The 15,758-nt window shown below is 53.7% G+C and overlaps 1 protein-coding gene across 8 annotated transcripts in view; it reads left to right on the top strand.

Moving 5' to 3' along the window:
- The window catches only part of OSBPL3 (oxysterol binding protein like 3), a 138,617-nt gene that overhangs the window by 117,051 nt on the left and 5,808 nt on the right, over positions 1-15,758 (top strand). For all 8 annotated transcript variants that reach the window (XM_074268698.1, XM_074268697.1, XM_074268696.1 and 5 more), the window contains 5 exons: positions 2,657-2,794; positions 6,326-6,389; positions 10,260-10,338; positions 11,978-12,122; positions 15,354-15,498. In XM_074268698.1, the coding sequence (XP_074124799.1) occupies positions 2,657-2,794; positions 6,326-6,389; positions 10,260-10,338; positions 11,978-12,122; positions 15,354-15,498 (571 nt within the window). The remainder of the gene's footprint in view (positions 1-2,656; positions 2,795-6,325; positions 6,390-10,259; positions 10,339-11,977; positions 12,123-15,353; positions 15,499-15,758) is intronic.

The following is a 15,758-nucleotide window of genomic DNA, read 5'->3' as shown; positions in this document are numbered from 1 at the left end:
AAATAAAAATAGCAGCCCCAGCCCTCAAGGAGCTTACATTCTAATGGGAGAGGCAATACGTCCGCATATGAGTGTGTGGGGAAAAGAAGTGATAAACTGGGAAATATCTTTGAGGAGGTGACTCTTAGGCTGAGCCGTGAAGGGATCCAAGGTTCAGGAGATAAAAGTGGGCAAGGAGAGTGTTTCAGTGCGTGAAGAGTGCACAGCAGCAGGGACCGCATGTTGTGTGCAGGGAAGCCGCCCCTAGGCCAGCGTGACTGGAGTGCTGAGCGTGTGTGAGGGGGGAGATGGCAAAATCAGTTAGGGAGGACGGGTTGGAGGCCGAAGGAGAGTTTCAGGAAGTGCTGGAAGATGAGTCTGTGACTCTGAAGGGGCCTGGGAATGTAGGGATACCCACAAAAGAAACATTTGGGACCTAGCTTAATGACCCCAGAAAAAGATGCCTTTTTTATTGATTGATTGATTAAATTCTATTGAATGATAAGGTTTGGGGCTCCGAGGAAACTGGAAAAGAAATGCACGGTTTAGAAATCACCTAGTTTTTAAACAAAGCTTTAGACCTAGTCATGCAGTAATAAGGATGAATGAATTTTAGGTTAATACCTCAATCAGTCTTTGCATGATTTATAGACAACAATTGATTTTTTTTCAGAGATTTCTAATTCAGTTTTTGTCAACCAATTCCTTTTCTTTTTCTTTTATACTTTTTTTTTTTTTTATTTTTCAAAATCACACAATGCAAACCGTTTTCAGCATCCAAACTTGCAAAACTTTGTGTTCTAAATTTTTCTCCCCCTCACCCCGCTTCCCCACTCCCCTAGACAGTGAATAATCCAATACAGGTTCAATATGTACAATTCTTCTAAACATATTTCCACATTTATCATGTTGTGCAAAAAAAAAATATATATATATATATATATATATCAGATTAAAGGCGGGGAAATGAGAAAGGAAAAAAGCAAGCAAACAACAAAGGCGAAAATACTACGCTGCGATCCACATTCAGTCTCGGTTGCGGGTGGCTCTTTCCATCCCAAGTCTATTGGGATTGGCCTGAATCGTTCATCACATGATGATCAGCACATAATCTTGTTGCTGTGTACAATGTTCTCTTGGTCCCACTCACTTCCCTTAGCATCAGGTTAAGTCTCTCCAGGCCTTTCTGAAATCCTCCTGCTGATCTTCTTACAGAACAAGAATATTCCCTACATTCGAATACCAGAACTTACTCGGCCGTTCCCCGGCCGATGGGCCCCCACTGAGGTTCCAGTTCCTCGCCACCCCTAAAAAGCCGTTTGCTCCTTTTCTCCCAAACTCAGCCTGCCAGAGTAACGAGAGCGCTGGACTAGACGTCCGAAAGATCTTGAGCAGCTCCCATAAATTGTGACTCTCGTAACGCTACCTGATGTTGAACAGTTCTTGAAAGTCTGCCGGGCTCTTTAGGAGCAACGGTCCCATAAGCCTCCCAAGATGGCCCTGTGAGTTCCGTACTCTGGGCCCGTGACGAGTCAAGTTGGGGGCACCTCAGAGTGCCGTGGAAATCACAGCATTATTATCATTTCTACCTTTTTAGCCACATCCCTGAGCACAGATAGGAAAGGAAAAAAGAGCTAAAATACAAACCCTCTGATCTGACTAATGGCTTTGTGTCTGCTGAGTTGAGAGGGTTTGAGTCTGATTCCGTTCACTACTGATGTTTAGTTTTCTGCACTTGCTAAGGCAGGGTGACATTTTAACATGGCCACTATCAATCTCATCCATCTTCCTCACAATGGAAAATTAGTGTTTCTGGCCCTGTTGCCGCTCTCCCTCTCTCAGAATTTTCAGTAGCTCCCTAGTACTTAGATTGGCCCAGAAGTTCTCACCCTGCTGCCTGACTCCCCTCCGACCTCCTGACCTGTGGGCTGTTCCCCAAAGTCAGAGCATCACAGCCCATTTCCGGGCATTCCCACATACGCTAGGCACTCTTCCTTCGTCTATATTCTTCTTTAATCCTTTTCTCCTTAAAGCTTTAGTTCAGATGTCACTGGTTACAGACTTTCCCTAATCCTCCCAGTTGTTCACTCGTCTCCTCCACTTAGTCCCTTGTCCCTGTCTTCATGCTGGGCTGCGTGTCCTCCTCCCTGAGACTATGGGTCAGAGAACCATCGATGTGCAGCGAGGAGGGGCCTTCGTAGCCTTCTAGTCCAAGCTCCCTCACTTCACAGAGGACATTCTGCATCAAAAATGGCTTACAAAAAGCACAAAAAAAGTTTTTGTTTATTTTTTTACAAAAAATGGCTGCTTAGGGCCAGACCTAATTTAAGACCTGTCTGAGAGCCTCACTGGCCACGTCACTTAATCTCTGCCGAGGGTGACTGCCCCCAGCACTCTGCATAGAACTAGAACCTTGTCCACAGAAGGGCTCAGAGAATGCCTGTCCACAGTGATAGCCAGCACTGACCTGGCACTCAAAGGTTTACAAACATCTCGTGACAAAGGTATTATTATCCCTATTTTACAGGCCAGCAAACTGAGGCCGCGTGTGCCTAGGATGCTGTCCTTGGTCACCGAGTGCCGGGCTGGGGTTCGAATTCGGGTTTTCCCGCCCGGGCCCGGCCGGCTACGGAGCTCGCTTGGCGAATTGATCGTGCTGCTTTCTGCCTGTTCCCAGGTCTATGTGGCGGCTTTTGCGGTGTCTGCGTACGCGTCCAGCTACTTCCGCGCGGGGAGCAAACCCTTCAATCCAGTGCTTGGCGAGACCTACGAGTGTATCCACGAGGAGAAGGGCTTCCAGTTTTTTTCAGAGCAGGTAGGGCTGCTGCTGGCGAGCCCAGCTCTGAGGGCGGGGCGGGGCGGCAGGAATGGCTGATGTGGCCGGTGCCCTGCGCTGGCCAGTGTCCCTCTTCCCCGGCTTTGAAGCACTTTGGGATTATTTCCTCGCCTCCTTTCTTTACTGCTCCTCCTCTCACTGGGCCTGAAACTCCTGCTATAACCGTGTCCGCACCAGCCCGGTGGTGAGAACGGAGAGCTCCGTTAAAGCCGCGGGAACGGGCGGCTTCTGAAGGGCGTGAGGGGCGTTGCCTGGGTAGCTTGGGCCCCTCCACAGGTACTGCCCCCTGTGCTAAACCCTCGAAGGAAGGAAAGGCCAAGTGATCCGAGGAGCGGTGGCCCCCACGTCAGTTTTAATTACTTAATTACTAAATTTAAGAGACCAGACCAGTGTGGGACTGGGACCCCCGACTCCTCGTCCCGACCCTCCGCCACAACCACTCAGACCATTCGAGAAGAGCTACTTTGCACAGTCATTCTAGAATTTCCTCATCAGCTTTGACCTGGCACTCAGCATCTGACCTCGGGGTGCTCCCTGCCCTCCTCTGTGCGGGGGGAGGGGGGGGGCACGGAGGGGAGCTGTGTTCCCTCACCTGCACCTGGCTGCGGTTGGGTGGGATATTGCGCAAGCTCCCATCTCGGTTTTTGTCCCAGTCCTTTCCATTGGCCCGGGATGTTTCCCTGACTATTGTGAGCTTCCCAGGCTTCCCTGGGGTCTTCACAGACATCTCCTCCCGCCTGGATTAACATTCATCCGGCAGCAGCACATGCTGTGTTCTCCCGTGGGCCCTCTGCCGCCTGTCCTTGGGCCCCAAAGAAGCGCAGTCTCTGGGGGCGTCTCCTGCTCCCAGGAAGCCGTCTCTCTTCCACATGCGCCCGTTGCTGGGCACCCGCTCTTGTCTGAGACCAGACTGGGGCTGAGGGCTTCAGGAGCACTCTCCCTTGCACGCCCGTGGCCTCTGTGAGAACAGCCTAAGGCTAATGATGACCAGCAGCGTCCGGACCGCACCAGGCTCACACAGCTCTACAGAGGCTCTGGGCGGGAGAAGGGGTTTGCATGGGGCTCCTCCCGGACACTTCATCCTGCTGGGTTCTGACCACAGTCCCTTCCCCTGGAGAAAGGAGCTTGGGGGCGGAGGGGAGCCTTGGGGGGGGGGCGCTTTGATAGTAAATTTAATAGCCCATGGACGTGCCACGAGGCTGCTAGTGAAGTCCGGGACGTTTGGCAGTTCTGTCAGGGGCACTGGGGCGTTCTGGGGCGACCCCCGCCTGGGGCTCCTATCGGAGGGGATGCTCCCCCCTCCCCCGTGGACAGTCCGCTGGAGGGGAGGTTTCCAGACCACGGTAGGAAGGGAGGGGAAGGGCGTTTGCTCGGCGTTCCCTGCGCCCCCGGGTGCTGCGTCCCAAGCTAAGTGGGCCGCCACAAGTCCCAAGTAACCTAAGGAGACGGAAAGGTTGCAGGAAGGCGACGACCCACGGATCCTCTTCTCATAGAGAAAGCGTCTCGGCCCCGCCCCAAGATGGCGCTGGGAGTCTGAGGGAGGGGCCGGGGGGGGGGGGCTGAGGAGAGCAAAAGGAAGGGGAGAGACGGGCCTGGCCCCAGCAGGCTCCGAAGGGGCCGACCCAGCCTGAGAAAAGCCCTTGGGGTGACCGGCTGGGGGGCGCTTAGCCAGCGCCCGCCGGCCGGTGTCGCTCTGCCCCTCGGGAAGTTCCTCTGCGTTATTCCATAATTTGGAGAAGGAAATGACAAATGACTTCGGGGTCTGCCGAGGAAAGTCCAGGGGGCGTCCGTGGGCAGGGTCCCGAAGAGCCGGGCCCAGCTCCGGGGTGTACGTGGAGCTTGCTTCCCTGGACTCCTGCGGCCCTACGGTCCTGGGTAGAACCGAAGCCCCCCAGGGCAGCAGCCCCCCCCCCCCCCTGTGTCCTTAAGTCCTCAATACTTAGCACAGCGCCTAGCACACAGCAGGTGCCTAATCAGTGCTTGCTGCATTGAATTGCAAGTATTGCTGGGATCCCGTGGCTGGCCTTGGCAAAGCTTGCCCAGGGATGCGACAGGGCCAGAGAGCGCTTCTTTCCCCGGGAGGGCCGCTCCCTCTGCAGCCGCCTTCTGTACTGGACACCTTAACTCTGGAGTGGAGGAGTCCCAGCAACGGCTCGCTCCGTGCTGAGCTGAGGGCCCGCTCTTCCGCAGAGGTTCCAAGGGGCTCGGCGGGGGGTGGGCCAGATGGGTCTGCTGCGCGCTGGGATGCAGAAGAATGAGCTGATGAACCAAGGCGAGGGCAGCCGGGCCTAGTGCAGTCAGAGCGGACCAGCGCACGCAGCGACCTCAGGCACGCGGGCCGCCACGTTGTTCTTGAGCCTCTTCTGTTAGCAAGTTCAAGTGAGCTCATTTACGCCGAGCGCTCAGAGACTCCAAAGCCGAGAAGAGCGTGCCCGTTGTTTGGTGGGGCTGTTCCCGAGGCCTCCACGATGGGGCGCCCGCGCTGCTCCTTCCCCCCTCCCCCCGCTGCTCCTTCCCCCCTCCCCCCCCCTGCTCTGTCCCCCCTCCCCCCGCACTGCTCCTTCCCTCCCCCCCCTCCCCCCCCACTGCTCCTTCCCTCCTCCCCCCCCTGCTGCTTTGTCGTTCCCCCCCCCCCCCCCCCCCCCCCCCCCCCCGCTGCTGGGGGCTCACACCTTGACCTTGGACCTGTGGGTGGATGGAGCACAAGCCCTTCCCCGAGCTGGACAACCTTCCATCAAGGACCCGCTGTGGGAACCCTGGCTGGTGTCCAGGGCCACGCTGAGCCAAGTCTGGGAAGGCTCCGGGGCAGGGACTTTTCCCACCCCACCCGCCATGGAGAAGCCTCCTGAGGCCAGGCCTGGAGTCCTCCGCGCCCCACCCTTGGGGTCTGATTGGACTGTTTGTGGGGGGCCCCGAGAGCCCCCCAGAGCTCATGTCCTGCTCGGGCACGCGCAGATCTGGACCCAGCCAAGAGAGACAGTGCTTGACTTTGCATCGTTGTTAGAAGGTTTTTCAGTCTGAAGGATAGGAAGGAGATGCTTGTGAACCCAAACAAGCAGGTACAAAATAAATGCAGGGCAGCTTTCCCCAGGGGGAGACCCTTTAAACGTACCCGCATTTATTGAGTCGTGGCCATTTTCCGTTTGCTTTGTGGCCCTAACGTTGCCTCGTGCTTAGCAGGTGCCGAATAAATCCTGGTTTGTTAATTAGTGCTCGCTTAATTTTTAAAATTGCGCCTGATTTCCACATGTGCACACAGTGCAAGAGTACTGGCTGGGGTAAGAGGCTCTGAGCGCGAGTCTCACTTCTGATGCTTGCTACCTCGGGCACATCCCAGCTTCACCGGGCCTGTTTTCTCCCCTGTAAAATGGGGGGGGCGTGGAGTAGAAGGTCCCTGAAAGCTATGACCTCCCCCCTGAGCCTCCGCGCCATCCCCTGTGCCCGCCTCGCAGGAAGAAGGCGGTCAGTGAGGGAAGTGGGCCCTGACCGAGTGTCTGCTTGCCTCCGCAGGTCAGCCACCACCCGCCCATCTCGGCCTGTCACGCGGAGTCCCCAAACTTTGTCTTCTGGCAAGGTAAGTGCGGTGCAGGGGTCAGTGCCCTCGGGGCCCAAAAGCCCCCGCGCCTCCCCCAGTGCCCCGGAGCGCCCCACGGGATGGAGCAGCCGGTGTCATGCAAGGAGAGGATGCTCTAATGAAATCTCAGGCTCCGGAAGGGAACCCAAGGCCTCTGGCTGCCTCTGTCACTCAGACCTAGTGGGCCGAGTGACCAAGCGCCCCAGCCTCGCATGGCTCCCGGGTCCTGCGTCCGGAGACGCCGTCCGGAGACCGCTCAGGAGCAGGGGCAGTGTGCCATCTTCTCCCCGCCCTGGGCCGGCGCTGTTCCCGGACACACGGGGCTGCCCTCAAGGAGCTGCCCCGGCCTGGGGTGGGAGACATTCTCCAGGAAACCCGTTGGAGAGAATGTTAAAATTGAGGGGCCCGGCGGAGGCGCCCGTGGCAGGAGTCCGAGTCCAGGAGCGTCTGAGGCAGGACCGACGCCACCTGCGCCCCGTGTGCCCCCGGACCTGGCCCCCGTCTTCCGTCCCATTCCCACTGGGATGATCAGGAGCCCGCCCGTGGAGTCACCACGGAAGTTCTGTCTGATCTTCACCCGAGAACTTGCTGGGAAAGAAAAGAGGCCCCAAGACACAATATGGACAGTACCCAGAAGCCCCTTTCCCCTCCGCTGTGGCTCCACCCTGGCCAGTGGGCCTCGGCCCGGCCCCTTCCTTCAGACCCTTAGTATTGTCCAGCTCCAGTGCCTCCGGGTGTCCAGCCGCCCAACTGGCTTGTTGTGGGAATCACGAAGGGATGCTGTCAAGTGCTGAGCCCAGTGTCTGGCACATAGTAGGTGCTTTGGCTGCTTGGAGAAATCCTGCCTGGAGTCTGGAAGGCCTGAGTTCAAATCCTCCCCAAACTATTAACTCGCTGCCTTCACTGAGCCTTCCTGGGCAGGCCAGTTAATCTCTGTGTGCTTCCTTATCTGTAAAAGGAGGATAATAATAGCTTTTTGGAGGGTTTTGATTATTTATAATTGCTATTATCATGTTCTCAGGCCAGGCAGAAAAGGCCTAATCCCTGTCAGGTGTGTTTGCCCCGTAGCCTGCTCCCTCTCAGCGGTATTGGCAGCCCATGGGCTGCGGCCCCTTGGCCAGCCTTGTGCCCGTAGGGGAGCTGCACCTGGGTAATAGCTCCCACAAAGCGTGGCCCCAGAACCGAGCCCAGCCCCCCAGGGTCCGACGTTAGGGCCCTCCCTCCCTCCTTGTGGACACAGATGCAGCCCAGGACACACTGATCCCTCTGACCAATGTGGCGGCCTGCTGCTGCGCTGACCCAGAAGCCCCCTCGCATTCACCCCCTCCGGGCGCAGAGTCTGCACCGAGAGGACCCCCATCTCCATCCAGCTTCAACACCTCAGGCTCGAGGTCCACCGTGGCTAAAGGGAATCCATTACCTCCCAAGATCTCACGGCGCTCTCCACATCTGGAGGAGGATCCTGGCCACGGGGCAATGATCCCAACCAGCCGTCCGCCCCTTCTGGGTCCCATGTGTCCCCTGGGGGAATGGCTGCCCACCTCTCCTTGCCTTGTCTAAGGGTCAGAGGCAGCCCTGAGGTCCCTCAAGAAGGATTTGGATCTAGAAGGACACTGAGAAGTCATTTAGCCAACCTCCCCATTTTACAGATGGAGAAACTGAGGCCTAAATAGGAGATCTGCTCAAGTTGGTGTTTCCATACTTGGGGCTTTTCACAGCACTTTGCACATGTGATGTCAGTTGCTGTTGTGATGGACACTTTACAAATCCGGAAGCAGGTGCTTGGGGGAGCAAAGAAACTCCTGGACCTTTGAGGACCCTTTTTATTTCAGAAAGGAGCAGCTCTGCTTTTCTTAGACCTCCTCTGGGATTATCAGCTTTTTTCTTGACATCCAATCAGAGCCTTTCTAGAGTTTCTGGCTTTCGCTCCTCGCCGCCCATTACTTCAGGGGAGCAGGTCACAGAACTGGCTCAGGGCTGCAAAATCAAACTGAGACCTCGACGTCTATCGCCGTTAGTTCCGGCTCTGCATACAAATTCAAGCTTAAGAGAGCAGCTGTTGCCCGGCATTTACTAGCGAGCTTCCTGTTTAACCTGATTCCCCCTTCTGCCATCCGTTCTCTGATGTGTAAAGAATTACCTTCTGCTTCTGCTTTCCATAAAAAAATCCCCCATTCCCCTTCTGCTGATATAGAAACACAACCTACATAAAGGTTGCAGAAACCTACATCCTGGGCTCACGATTTTTATTTTAGTGCTTCTGTTTTCTGAGCAAAATAAACTGGGTTTATCCTGTCTCTCATCCTGGTTAGTCTACCTGGAAGTCACACCCAGGAGTGGACCCGAGAGATCCTTGTCCAGTCCTTCCGCTTTATAAAGTGAAGGGATTTTTCCCGAGGTCCCACAGAGAAATAGGCAGAGCCGAGGCTCCTACTGTCAAGGCAGCGCCCTGTCCCCGTGTGCCGTATTTCCTTCCTTCCTTTGGGGCCAGGGGCTTTGGTAAATACCCAAGAGGCAGCTCTTCTCCTCCTTTTGATAGTCTGCTGCCTGTCCTTTCCACAAAAGCCTCTGGTTCTGCTGATGAAGGAGTTTCTCCACGCAGGCAGCCCGTCCCCCGTCTGTAATTCCGGGCACGGCCCAGGGAAGCCCGATGGCCAGTGTCGGAGGGAGATCGCGGCCAGCTCTTCCTGGCGGCACGTTCAGCCTCCGTCGCCTTTACTCCCTGCTCAGAGAACATGAAAAAGCCTCACAAGTGGGTGAACAACAGGCTGAATGAGTGAAAAATCGGGACGGACAAGACCCAAGCAGCGGAGCTCTCCGTTACTTTCAAACACACACAGAATCACAAGAATGGGGCTGCCGGTCCCCAGGGACAGGCCTTGGTTTAATGGATAAACAGCAATGCTTTTTAGTTTGCAGATTGAGTGTTTGCTTTGAATAAAATGCTCCTGAAGTTGGGGAAAATTACTTCGGTATCGTCCCCTGAGACTTCCTTTGCAGAATCTTCATTTGCGCTGCAGCCTTTGTTTTTTTGGCCAAGCGAGTTCTCTGGTGGGAGGGATGACTGCCCTTCCCCAATTAGTGGGGGATTCATGAATCTCTGCCTTTGGTGGATGGAGGAGAAGAGAAAAAACCAGGCTCCCACCAAGGCCAGAGTGAGTGTGAGCAGCTGCCGAAGGGAATGAGGAAGGATTCAGGAACTGGCGCTCCTCCCCATCGGTCGGAGTTAGGGACGGTCAGAGCTGGAGGCCCCTCTGCTGCTGTGCCCCACAGAATGGACGCTCCCTGAGGGCAGGGACTGGCTCGGTTTTCTGTCTGTAAAAGGCCCTCCCCAGTCACAAAGCCTTTCCTCTGACATTGACTCCTGCCTATTTACCTCATGGACAGGAGCACATTGCTGTTTGCATTTTGTCTCCCCACCCATTTGCCTTCCTTTGTATCCCTGGTACTTCCTTGGTATTTAATAAATGCTTGTGGAGTTCTTAACCCTTAATGGAGCACCTAGAGTTTAGCGTGTGCTTAATACTTAACTGTGTTGAATTAAACAGAATTGAACTTAGTCAACCTTGTATCTACACAGCTGTCCTACATCTTGACAAGAAGTCCCTAATCTTGATCTTTCATCTCCAGCGCTGAGTATACAGTAGACTCTTAATAAAGGCAGTGTTTACAGTTCTGAAGTCAGGAGCACCGGAGTTCAAATCTGGCCTCAACACTTAACACTTCCTGTCTGTGTGACCCTGGGCAAGTCACTTAACCCCATTGCCTCAGCAAAAAGTAAAATAAAATAAAATAAATGCAATACTTGGTTTTTGCCCCAGAGTAGGCCTCTGACCTACTAACTGACTGCTATTTGTTGTTTCGTTCTAGATGTGAGATGGAAAAACAAATTCTGGGGCAAATCCATGGAAATCGTTCCCGTCGGCACGACGCACGTCACCCTTCCTGCGTAAGTTCTCTGCCGAGGCATCGTGGCCCCATTAAGCCAAATGGAGAGAATTTGTGGTTGAGATTTAAGCAATTATCTGTGAAGCTTCCATGCGCGACTTTGCACATAAAACTAAATTGCGCGACCATTTCGATACGCTAGACAGTTGGCCCAGATGTTGTTCATTTTCTCCATGTCCAGTTTTGTGGGTTTTTTTGCCTGGGAGATCCCACTCTGGGCTCTAACCATCGTTTGCTCACCCCAGACTCTTCCCTCCTCAGCACACAAAGCCCAGGGGGGCCTCGATGCAGATTTCCATCCCCTGGGAACGGGCTGCCCAAGTCAAATCTTCTCAACGTCAAAATGGCTTATTTGTAAGAAACTGATGTTCTCACAGGGCTCAGTGTCATCTCACGTCATGACATGGTAGAGCTGGAAAGGCTTAGAGCCCACTGTCTAACCTGCCGTTTTCACACCTGAAGGAACCGAGGCTGGGAGGAGCAAAGAAGCTAGCATGGGCCAGACAAGGGGACCGAGTGGTAAAGCGGGAGGTCCGACTGGACCCCAGACACTTCCTAGCTGAGTGACTTTGTGGCGGACCCGTCACTTTTAGTTCCTCTTCCTTAAATATTAAGCTGTTCCACGAAGGGGACTTTCCTCCCTGGAGTTCCCCGGCGCTGATGAAATCATGGTTCCACACAGAGCCAATCACCTTTGAAGAGGTCACATTTTGCCTGGGGAATAGGATGTGTACACACACCAGTGAAGGGCTGAAGAGGAAAATCAGCAGAGGGAAAAGCCTTCTGGGATGTGACATCTAAGTTCTGCTTTGAAGAAAGCTTTTGCTAGTTAATCATATTATGATCAATTAGAATTATTAATAATAAAATGATAGTATTTATTTAGCATCGTTAAATTGACTTTACATAAAAAAGAAAGAAAAAAATTGACTTTACAGACATCTCATTTGATCCTCACAATTATCCCCATTTTGCATATAGGGAAACTGAGGCTAAGAGGGGATTGGTGGCCTGAGCAAGGTCACACAGAGTAAGAAGTATCTAAGGCAGGATTTGAACTTGGGTCTTCTATTGTTGTTCAGTTGTATTCAGTCGTGCCCCATTCACCGTGACACCATTTGGGGTTTTCTTGGCAAGGACAGATGAGGAAACTGAGGCAAACAGAGTAAAGTGACTTGCGTCGGAGTCACACAGCTAATAAGTGTCTGAGGCTACATTTGAACTCAGGAAGAGGAGTCTTCTAGCCTCTAACCATTGTGACTCCTGGCTGCCCTAACTCTCCTAGCCACCTTTTGTTTTATTTTATTTTATTGTTTTTATTAAAGCTTTTTATTTTCACAGCATATGCAGGGATAATGTTTCAACATTAACCCCTGCAAAACCTTGTGTTCCAATTCCTCCCCCCCACCTTAGCCACCTTTTATAATCAATCAACCACATGCCAGGCACTGGGCATCCAGAGACAACCGTAGGAGAAGCTCATTGCGTGCAGTTCTGACTATAAGTCCGGCTTTCTGTCGGTTTCTTCTTTGGGGGGAAAGGAGGTTAGGGGGGTTGGGGGCCCATCGACAGGGTCATTCTGGTGGTTGTTTTCATCTGGCCTCCTTGGTCCCGGCCTCCTCACCCTCGTCTCCCCTCAGCTTCGGCGATCACTTCGAGTGGAACAAAGTGACTTCTTGCATTCACAACATCCTGAGTGGCCAGAGATGGATCGAACACTACGGGGAAATCATCATCAAGAATCTAAATGAAGATTCCTGCCACTGCAAAGTGAATTTTATCAAGGTACCTGGGAAGGGGGGAGGGGGCCAGGCTGGGATGGGGCACAGAGGCTGCTCTCAGAAGCAGAAGGAGGCATCGGGCTTCCTTCCCCTGCTCCCCTTTCCCCTGCGTGGGAGGCTCCAGGGCACTGGTACTTCCTCCCCCTGTTCCCTTTCCAGATTTATTCGGAAGAGCTCATGCACAGTGAGGAGGACCAGGCTGATTACTGTTTTCTGGATTATTTTCTTTTTTGTCAGGGCTCAGTAACCTCGAAGGAGTGAAGCTGGGCCGGGGAACTTGGGGAGACAGCCCCGGGGAGGGTTTGTTTCCTTAGGGAGGGAAAGGAGATTGAGAGAAGGGGATAAGTCTCTCCTGCAGCCTTAAAGAGCACCCACAGGGATGTTTGTTGGGTTGGTCATGGCCTTGCTTTTCTGATACAGATAAGAGAATGAATGAATAGGATCGCAGGATTGCAAGCCCTCAATCAGGATTCAAACCCAGGGCTCTCCCCTCTGCACCACCTGCCTCCAAAAATCTGAGAAAGGCCTTAGCCCTGGATGCCTCTGAGTGGGACAGCAGTGAGTTAACTCCCTCCTCCAGCTTGAATTTCACTGAAGATATTTCCCTTCACTCTGAGCAGCCACTTGGTGGAACTCCAGATTTCAGACTCCAAGAGGAAGATGGGACTCCAGGCACGGGGCCAGGAGCACTGACCGCTCTTGGACTGTGACTGAGTCATGACCTCAGGGCCTGCTAGCATCCATCCACCTCCGTGAGCCTTAGTTTCCCCATGTTGTTGTTGTTGTTATTATTATTCCCAGATTATTATAAGTAAAGACCTTGTAAAGCTTAAAGTGCTCTAGAAATCAGAATAGTTATTATGGTTCTCAGTCTCCCGTTCAATGAGGAAGTCAGAAAAGTGAGAAATAAACTCTCGACCTTGGACAGTTCCTTCTGAAACACCCTTGGTGAATCCCTTCTCCCCCCCCCCCCCCCCGCCCTGCCTTAGTTTCCTTCTCTGTACAATGAGGGGGTTAGACTCCATGACCTCTGAGGGCCCTTCCAGCTCCACATCTCTACCCCTGTCATCTGCTTACAGAACCAGGAGCATAGGAGGAAATCCTTGTGGGCAAGGGAAGCACTGACCAGGGTCAGAGGTGACCTCCCCAGCGCAGGAGCAGCTCAGGGGATGGCTAGACTTGGGGTCCAGAGGGCTTGAGTTCATAGTCAGCCTCAAACGTTTACCACCTAAGTGATCCTGGGCAGTCTCTCAGCCTCAGTTTCCTAATCCGTGAAGGGGGACAATACAGGTAGCATGTGCTTGTGTGTAAAACGTTAGCCCTTCTCTCCCAAAGATGGCTGTTGGACCGACCCGCGCCCACTTCTATCACTTGCCTAGATTTTGATTCTTCTTACTAAGACTTGACCTTTTATGACTGTTTGTTGTCCCATTGGACTCTACTCTTCGAAGGCTGAGATATGGCTCCTTATCCTTCAGGGGATCCAGTGAGGGACCTGAGAAAATGCAGGATCCGCTCAATGCTCGAGCTTCCAAATTCTAGAGAGGGCGTCCCATGGGAGAAGGGTTGGATTTTTCCTGAGAGCGAGAAGGTCCCAAAGAGTAGATTGAGTCCGAAGTGGGGTCCACAGCATCCCCAGGTAGCGCTGACTGCCTCGTGAGGTAGTGAGCTCCCCATCGATGGGAGTATTCGAGTGCAGATGGATGACCCCATGGAGGGTAGGGCACATCGGGGATCTGGGTTCAGATACGGGTTGGGTGGACGGCTTCGTGATTAGCCCCCTTAGATCTGGGATGTGGGATTCGGCGTCTTGGAGAAGAGGAAATCGTCATTACTCAAAATATCCTTGAAGGCCCTTCTGCTGTTGGAGAGCTCCGGAGCCAGGGCTTAGAGATCCCAAGGGACTTGGGGATACTGGGACGTGCAGGCAGCCTGGGAGGGCTAAACTCTGGAATTGAGCTACTCGGCAATTTTCTCCCTCTGCTGGCGCAACGTGGAACTGCAGCTAACGCAGGAGTCCATCCATTCTCCTGAGCGCTGAGAAACTTCAGCTTCTTCCTGACGAGACTCCGGTGGTTATCTCTGTTCTAGGAGAATGAATAAGAAAAGCATCGAGCCAGAGAAGATCCATCTCTAAGGATTCCTCCAAGATGCCGCCGTTGATATTATCATCAGGCTACAAAAGATTGGAAATGTTACGTAGAAAAAAGTCCAGATGCTAAACGCTCTCAGCCTGCAGGGCCTCCTCAGGCTCCGGTTTGTCCGTGGGAATGGGTGAGGACAGGAGAAAAGCCACAAGCCGACGCCGCTCCCCCCAAACCATAGAAAAGGCCGAGAACCCGAAGACCGCGGATGTGACTGCCCGGCGCGACTTCCAAATGAAACCTGCTTAGTCCGAAAATGGACTCAGACGTGAGGGAGGCAGTGGGCTCGGACGGCGTTCCAACAGAGAAGCATCTGGGGATTTGTTTGAGAAAGTGGAGATACTATTCATGATGGCAAATCAGACCCGGGCCATCACCGCCAGGAATCACGGAAGAGTCGAGTCGAAGGAGCCCAGGCTTAACGATCACCGTAAGGAATTGGTCGAAGTCATACCACTTGTCTGCAGAAATTAGCCCGGAGACTCTAGCGAGACAAAACCTGGTCAGCAGCAGAGGGGAGCAGTTCCTCGTGGACTGACAGAAGGCAGGTCTCTGCCAGAAATACGGACCTCAAAGATATCCTTGAGAAGCCATCCACTCGACTGCCTTGGAATTGAGCGTTATTAGAGCTCTGGCTGTTTCTCCAGATTGCTTACACGTAGAATGGATGCGTCTTTAGTGGATGTTGTCATAACGAGTACTCAATCTTCCAGCCGTGTGGAAGGAAAAGCTTCCAGAACCTCGAGGCGCGGCCTCCCAGAAGATCCAGAGCACGTGGGACTGCGTGAGTTCAAGTCGCCGTCATCTTCTGCGACGGAGCTGCTCCTAGGCTGGCCGCAGAGAAGGCCTCGACACCCGTCTACATAAAGTGGCTACTGTAGGCCAGTCATAAAGTAGTGGTAGCCGGAGAGTGCCTTGTCTTAGGAGCCTTTCTAGCGGAAGGCCAAAATCCCCAAGATGAACGCAACGAGTGGATGACTGGGGCTGCTAATGATAGCGACACCTGGACACACGGGAGCTTCCACGGCCCAGAGCCCCGAAGACTTGGTGTTTTCTCGCTCTGTAAGTGACCTGCTCCCTCTGCCTTCTAGGCCAAATACTGGAGCACCAACTCCCACGAGATCGAGGGCACCGTCTTCGACAAAGGCGGCAAAGCCGTGCGCCGGCTCTTTGGGAAATGGCACGAGAGCATCTACAGCGGCACCCGGTCCTCGTCCACGTGTATCTGGAGAGCCCGTGAGTACCGAGCCTGCTCGGGTGCGGATGGGGGTGGGCAGTCAGTAACAGGGCTTTCACCCATGACTCCCGGCGGGGCTCCCCTCATTCCCAGCTCCTTGTGAAGCCCCATCCCTGGCTCAGTCTGGGAAGGAAGCTTTTAGTCCACACACAATATTGTCGCCTCTGGCGTGTTGTCCAATGGATGACCGAGCAGGCAAGGGAACAAGTCCGGGCGTCTGGACTCTGGAGAACTGCTCCTAACCACCCAGGGGAACCTT

The sequence above is a fragment of the Sminthopsis crassicaudata genome, chromosome 5 (genome assembly GCF_048593235.1).
Source record: "Sminthopsis crassicaudata isolate SCR6 chromosome 5, ASM4859323v1, whole genome shotgun sequence".
NCBI classification, from domain to species: Eukaryota; Metazoa; Chordata; class Mammalia; order Dasyuromorphia; family Dasyuridae; genus Sminthopsis; species Sminthopsis crassicaudata.
This window is presented reverse-complemented; position numbering and strand designations above follow the sequence as displayed.